An 8049-nucleotide genomic window follows, 5' to 3' on the forward strand; every position below is an offset into this window, starting at 1 on the left:
TGGCCACTGACCCCCGACCGGCCCCCCGCACCCCATTTGTGGGTGGGGCCGGCCAGCCCACTGCCCCTCCCTATGGCCGGCCCTGCCCCCAATCGGCGCCCCCACCCCAATCGGGGGCAGCGGCCCACCAGCCTATAACCCTTGGCCCCTCTACCCAGCCGGCCCAGCCCTGATCGGGCCCTGATCGGAGCGGGCTGGCTGGCCAACCTCCAGATGTCTCCTCCTCCTTACAGGCCCAGCCCTGATTCACCCCGATTGGGGCCAGGCCGGCTAGACCCCACCTGTGCACGAATTCGTGCACTGGCCTCTAGTAGTCAAATAATTATAAGGTCTATCCTTTAGATAATGTACCAACTATTCAAATTAAAAGCCTAAAAGGAAGTTATTAAGAACAAATGGCATGGGGGGGCTGAGGACACATTTGTAATACCTTAATAATTATTAAAAAAAAGAACAAATGGCTTGCCAAAACCAGTTTGGCTCAGTGGATAGAGCATCGGCTTGCGGACTGAAAGGTCCCAGGTTCGATTCCGGTCAAGGGCATGTACCTTGGTTGCAGGCACATCCCCAGTAGGAGATGTGCAGGAGGCAGCTGATCGATGTTTCTCTCTCATTGATGTTTCTAACTATCTCTCTCCCTTCCTCTCTGTAAAAAATCAATAAAATATATTTTTAAAAAAAGAACAAATGGCTCTAAGCAAGAAAAAATCATTAAAGGCATATTCATACACACACACACACACACACACGCACACACAAAGAGCTAATAAATATATAGCAGGATGGTAAAAATTTAGACCCCCTGAAAATTTTATTTCAAAATAAGAGTTACTATTTCAAAAAGTGTATATATAAAAAGTTTTATTTGAATATCAAAGATTTTATTTGAATATCAAAGATTTAATTTTTTTATTCCAAATTCATTGTCCAATCGTCTTAAAACTCTTCTTTGGGCTATTTTATGCTGATAATTTTTGCTGATAAAAGGGAAATAAGAGTAAGACTACAAAAACTAGTAACTGAATGTTACCTTATATAGTTGTTAAAAGTACATGAAATAATTATTATGTATAAAATGCCTGCCAAAGTACCAGGAATTTAATAGCTGCTAAGTAAATGCAATCTCTTTATATAAAAGCCTAAGTGACCATCTGACTGTTTGACCGGTAGCTGTGATGTGCAATGACCACCTGGGGGCAGACACTCAATGCAGGAGCTGCCAAGCTGCGGTGACTTGGCAGCAGTAGTTCTTGGGTGACGCACCCAGAACCAGAGAAGAGAGAGCCTGATTCTGGGGTCAGGGAATGTCGGAGAGCTGGTTTTGGCCCGATCCCCACAGGCCAGGCCGAAGGACCCCACCTGTGCACAAATCTGTGCACCAGGCCTCTAATTATTAAATAGGAAAGTACCAATGACAACAGTTAATGATCTTTGAAGTTAAAAGATAAAAGATAACAGTTGTGTGATCTGAGCAGAGAGAGATAAAGCCTCCATTTTTTCCATTTGTGAATTGGGTTTGGGGAAGATTTTAGGAGATAACATGCCTAAAAGTTTAGCACAGTGAAGTACATAGGAAACACTAGATAATAAATATTTACTTCCAAACACTTTGTATATAACACTGTTACTGATCTTAATCATGTCAGTATCTACTTCTGTTTTCCCAGAAAAGTTCTTTGAGGCCAAGATTTCATTTATTCATTCATGATTACATTCCAAGAACAGTGCCTAGTATGGCACCCAAAAAATATCTTTAATGAGCCTGCCAAACTCATAGCCATTTTGAAAAACTAGCACATGTATGGTCTTCCACTCACTCCTCAACAAAGATTTGTGCTGTAAATTCACTTACTTCACAGGGGCTCGAGCATAAACCTGAAGCCAGTCAGGAATTTCTGCGGTATGATAGGGATTTGCAGGTACCAGAAGGGACTGATTTCTTTCAGTTTGCTGTGGCTGATATGTGACAGGAGGAGGTTGATCATACCGAGGTACACTAAGAAGAAAGAATTGACATTCATTAAGATAAAGGCCCTAAATTTAAACAATTATAAAAGAAACGTCAATGATGAGAGAGAATCATCGATTGGATGCCTCCTACATATTCCCTTCTACTGGGGATCGAGCCTGCAACCGAGGCATATGCCCTGACTGGGAATCGAACCGTGACCTCCTGATTCATGGGCCAATGCTCAATCACTGAGCCACACCAACCAGGCTTTAAGACTATTTTAATGAGCCTCCTGCCCAAACTCAGTTCCTTCTACCAACTAAAAAACAATAAAGTTTACAAAGCATAATTAATGTTTTTCTCAGCAACTCTGTAGACAATTATTTTTTGTCATACTATAGGGGAATTAAAATCCATCTTCTCTTAGAAACTAGTAGGTCACTGACAATGAATATAAACTAAGGTAACTCTTTACATATTTTTTAGAGATTTCTTCTGGCTTGTATTCAGTCTTTTCAAGGTTAACTTCAAAGGCTATATAAAATTAGAGTTGTAACCTTTATACAGAGGCTTAAAACTAGAATCATAAATTCCAGTAATTACTAGTAATTAGCTATAAATTTATGTTGGGAAGGTTGATAGTTTGTCTCAAAATGATAATGGCCTTTCTTCATCATTTAGGCTGAAAAGGAGGTGTAGAATGTGCAGTACAGTAGGAATGCTTGAAATATTCACATTAACTGTAATATTTCCTTTCTGTATTTGCCACCTTAAGAGAGTATTATGGGAGTTAGATAGAACCTATTTTAAATCAGAATTAAACACACACACACACACACACACACACACACAAAAAAAACAAAACACCACCATGCTTTTTATTAATTCTAATGGCCTCTATATGTTGGGGGCAGGGAGAGAACAGCAACACGGGCAGAGACTGTTATATAGAAAAATGCTAAGGAGAGCATTGACCCAAAGAGTGAGTTCTGATAGGTCAAAATGATCTATTTCAGTCTTGAATACAAAACTGGAAGGGCCTGCCTCCCAACATTAGGATTTAAGTGTAGCCTGGCCACTGTGGCTCAGTGTTTTGAGCGTCAATCCATGAGCCAAGAGGTCACCAGTTCAATTCCAAGTCAGGGCACACGCACGGGTTGTGGGCTTAATCCCCACTAGGAGACAGATCAGTGTTCCTATCTCTTTATCTCTCTCTCTTCCGCTCTCTATAATCAATAAAAGCATATTTAAAATAAGATTTACATGTATATCAGAAAAGGTCATTGCAATACTAAACTGGGGTTAAAATAAGTGTTAGATTTAGACTGTGTTTAACAATGTAAAAATCAATGTGCAAATGGCACTGAATCATATCTTCAATTCTTCTTTCATAACTCGGTGCAACTGGAAGATGGGGAAAAACTACGGCTTTGATGTCAGCTATGTCTAGAGCAGCGGTTCTCAACCTGTGGGTCGCGACCCCTTCGGCGGTTGAATGACCCTTTCACAGGGGTCGCCTAAGACCATCCTGCATATCAGATTTACATTACGATTCATAACAGTAGCAACATTACAGTTATGAAGTAGCAACGAAAATAATTTTTATGGTTGGGTCACAACATGAGGAACTGTATTTAAAGGTCCAGAAGGTTGAGAACCACTGGTCTGGCGGATTTGGCCACTTAGAAATTGTGTGATGAAAGCAAAACTGCTTTAATTCTCTTAACTTCAGTCTCCTTATTTATAAAACGAAATAAATCCATACCAAAGATGACTGTTCTCAGGACTAAGTGACCTAATATAAGAGTTCTGTATAAGGATTAGCATAATATAGATAATCAAATAGCTATTAATACTACCTACCTTTGTAAGCTTAATGAAGGTGTTTATACTCTCCTATTCAATGTCTAGAGTTGCTGAGAAAAGCATATTAATTATGAAAATGCTTTGTAAACTATAAAAATTCTGTAATAATATAAGTTTAATGATGAATAGAAAGTTCAATATACTCTCAAATCTAGTTATCTGAACCACAAAGTCCTCTGCTACCTGGTAAAAATGTAACCATATTTTTTTTCCATCATTCATTCAACAAATAGCTGCTACATTCCACTTCGTGCCCATCTCTGAGTTGGGTGCTGGGGACGCAGTAGCAATAAGTGGGACTCATTCTTGCCTTTGGGTGGGTGGCTCTGAAATACTTCTATGTGACAGGCCTGAAAATGGAGGCCAGGGAGGCATAAGCTTGTTTGAGATGGTACAGAGAGTAGGCAAAGGGGGCCAGAGCCCAACACAGGCAGAGCATTTGGTTTGGTTCTTCTGAAGAGATGACAACTTCAGTTGTTCAATAAACAATGACAGAGTGCTACTACGTGGAAAAAACTGCTGTTCAAATATGAATTAATAAATCTAAATATGTATGTAAAATGATTAAAACAATAGAATGATAAAGCTTAGTTTTCTAGGTGGTATTAAAATGTATTTTCAGGAATTTAATGATGCTAAAAAATGCAAATGTTTGCTACAACTGGAGATCTGTATTACGCTAGATACTAAACAACATCTATTAACATGCTGATGATATTCTACACATTTTGAATCTTATGGTTCAGTTCTTGAACATTCAAATGTAATTAATTGGGCCCTGGTCGGTGTGGCTCAGTAGGTTAGAGTGTCATCCTAGACACCAAAAGGTGGTGGGTTTGATTTCCAGTCAGGGCATATAACCAGGTTGTGGGTTCGATCCCCCCACCAATCAATGTTTCCCTCTCCCTCCCTTCTTCTACATCTTTTTTTTTAAAATGTAGTTAATCAGGAATATTTGTAAATTCATTACTAAACTAATACTATTTTTTTTATGTACTTTGAAATCCAGTGTGTATTTTATATTTAAAGCATATCTCAATTTGGATTAATCACATTTCAATGCTCAATAGCAATATGTGACAACTGGCTACAGTAGTAAGAGGGCTAGAAATCTGGTAATAAGCAAGATAGGCAATGTTTTATGCGGTTCCAATTTTCACTTTCCTGCCAGGTAAGAGTAAAAAAAAAGAACATAACGTGTCTGAAATCGAATAAAAACAGCAAGATGTTACAATCCAAAAGTATACTTTGAAACATTAGGAGGTAGGTCTGTATTATTTATAGGAATTTAAATGTTAAGAGACAGATGTTTTACTTCCTTTAATTTCTGGGTATCTACAGCAAAAACATTCTAACACATTAAAGTAGAATCTGATCATAAGAATAGTGATCCTGTTTTTGAGGTTCTTCAATGAGAAAAACTTTTTTAAATTATAAAGTTATTCATTAGTTTAAAAAAAAAAAAGTCCAGAGAAAGTATCATCCCATATAATAAAAGCCTAATATGCAAATTGTACCCTCGATCAAGAGTTCAACTGGGAGTTCGACCAGGGAGCGGGGCTGGCCTGCCAACCTCCCACGTCCCCTCCCCCTAGCTGGCTCCGCCCCCAATAGGCCCCCACACCCCAATCGAGGGCAAGACCGGCCAGCCAACCTCCCATGTCCCCTCCCCCTAGCCAACCCAGCCCAATCAGCCCTGATTGGGGCAGGCCAGCCGGACCCCACCCGTGCACAAATGTGTGCAAGAATTCGTGCATTGGGCCTCTAGTAAACTTCGAAAAATAAAGCTTTCAAACATCAAACTTCAGGATAGTGTTCTCTTTGATGAAAATATGATCTCAATCAGGCTATCAATCCCCAGAAGGAAAGTAAGGGAGGGCGGGGGTAAGGGGAAGAGATCAACCGAAGGACTTGTATACATGTATATAAGCCAAACCAATGGACATATACAACAGGGGGATGGGAGCATGAGTGGTCAGGGTGGGGGGGGGAAGGTTAGGGTTAATGGGGGGATGAGGACACATTTGTAATACCTTAACTAATAAAAAAATATATATATGATCTCAAAATCTAACATTAGACAATCTCAATACAAAAAGTTGAAAATAAACTCAATACCTAGGAGCACAGGGATGCCTATATTGAGCCTTCTTATTTGTGTGATCCACGTAATAGGTTCCAAATTCTGATGACTCAACTCGCTCCCATCCTGGAGGAAGTCCTTCTCGCTCAAGAGGATGGCTCCAATGAGTTGTATTTGTGTTGTGATCTATATAATATTTTCTCCCTCTCATTGTCCAGTCCACAGACCAACCAGGAGGAAGGGGTAAATCTTCAGAACTATGGTTGGTTAAATTTCCTAAAGATGTAGCAGCAACTCTCCCAATACCTGAGAAGAAAGAGAAAAAGAGAAGAAATAGGATAATTATTCAAAGCTAAAAGATGCTATTTGATGAATGTAGATAAAATTCTTCTGTTAAAATTCATAATTTTATTACTATAAATAAAATTCTTCATAAAACTAGCCAGTATTACTATTCTTTAATTACAAAACCAGGGAGAAGTAGTCTCCTTCTTTGAAATTGGGTGATTTTAGTTGATGCTTCCATCACCAGGCCATACAAACTTTTAACTACTTACAAAGCCACTTAAGTAGGTATACTGCTAAAGGAAAAGTGAAGAAAAAAAATTTACACCTCATTCAAGATTTTAGATTTGACATTTCATCTAAAACAGTAAAATGAACTTTTAAAACTATTCCCAGTTTATAATTTTTTAAAAATAATCTGGCTGTGCCCCAGAATTACTAAGTAAGTTTACCAAGGTAGCAGGATATAAGGTCAACCTACAAATATCAATTAAATACCTATCTACTAACAATAATTGGAAACATTTAACTACTTATACCATTTATAATAGCTCTAAAAAAACAGACATTTACATATTAACCAAGCAAAACACATACAAGATCTGTATGCTGAAAACTATAAACACTGATAAAAAAATGAAAGTGGTACTACCATGTTAATGGACTGGAAGACTCAAAAAATTTAAGGTGTCCATTTTTCTTGAAATGATCTTTAGGTTTAGGTAATTATAATCAAATTCTAGCAGGAGTGTTTGTAGATATAGACAGATATAGACAAGCATACTCTAAAATGTACATAAAAAAAGCAAAAGAAGTGGAGAAACCAAAACAATTTTTTTGAAATATATTTTATTGTTTTTTTACAGAGAGGAAGGGAGAGGGTAGAGAATTGGAAACATCGATGAGAGAGAAACATCAATCAGCTGCCTCCTGCACACCTCCTACTGGGGATGTGCCTCCAACCAAGGTACATGCCCTTGACCGGAATCGAACCTGGGACCCTTCAGTCCACAGGCCGATGCTCTATCCACTGAGTAAACCAGTTAGGACCCAAAACAATTTTTTTTTAAATTTTGTTTTATTGCTTAAAGTATTACAAAGAGTATTACATGTGTCTCCTTTTTCTTCCCCCCGTGACATTCCCCCGGCCTCCCTTATGCCCCAGTGTCTTGTGTCCATTGGTTATGCTTATATGCATGCATACAAGTCTTTTGGTTGATCTCTTACCCCCCCTCCTCGCCCGCCTCCCCAACCCTCCAGGCCTTCCTGCTGTAGTTTGACAGTCTGTTCCATGCTGCTCTGCCTCTGTATTTTTGTTCATCAGTTTATAATGGTCTTTATTATCCATAAATTAGTGAGATCATGTGGTACTTTTCTTTCATTGACTGGCTTATTTCACTTAGCATAATGCTCTCCATCATCATTGATGTTTCTATCTTTCTCTCCCTCTCCCTTCCTCTCTGAAATCAATAAAACTATATTTATAAAAAAGAGACTTATTGCACGGACAGATGATGCTCTGTTCCCTCATCTGTCAATAGGAGGGATAAAAAGACACACGGCCCACGGGCATATTCCACACTGCGACCTGCTGAGTGGCTGAGCTCTCCTGGCCAAAGTATGGATATGGAGGCGGTTTCCTCCCCGTCCTGGGCCAGGGCTGGGGATGCCTTCCCCACCGACACTTCAGTGCAGGCGGTGACAAACACAACGTGGTCCCTGTCCGAGTTCTCCCTCCGCCTAGCCTCCAGATACATGTGGGTGCCTCCAACCCACTTCAGCCATTTCTCCAGAGCCCCGCCTTCAAATCCTGCCCAGGCGGCAGAATCCCTCAGACAAGAAGGGGAGGCCAGGGGCCTGAGAC

The 8049-nt window shown here is 39.7% G+C and overlaps 1 protein-coding gene across 5 annotated transcripts in view; it reads right to left on the minus strand.

The window, feature by feature from the left end:
- Positions 1 to 8049, minus strand: part of SAV1 (salvador family WW domain containing protein 1) — a 35401-nt gene that overhangs the window by 8665 nt on the left and 18687 nt on the right. For all 5 annotated transcript variants that reach the window (XM_015570492.1, XM_015570491.1, XM_015570493.1 and 2 more), the window contains exons 3-4: positions 5936 to 6206; positions 1853 to 1996 (exon numbers count right to left, since the gene is read on the minus strand). In XM_015570492.1, coding sequence (XP_015425978.1) covers positions 1853 to 1996; positions 5936 to 6206 — 415 coding nt within the window. The remainder of the gene's footprint in view (positions 1 to 1852; positions 1997 to 5935; positions 6207 to 8049) is intronic.

This window comes from Myotis davidii, unplaced genomic scaffold (assembly GCF_000327345.1).
Source record: "Myotis davidii unplaced genomic scaffold, ASM32734v1 scaffold847, whole genome shotgun sequence".
Classification (NCBI taxonomy): Eukaryota; Metazoa; Chordata; class Mammalia; order Chiroptera; family Vespertilionidae; genus Myotis; species Myotis davidii.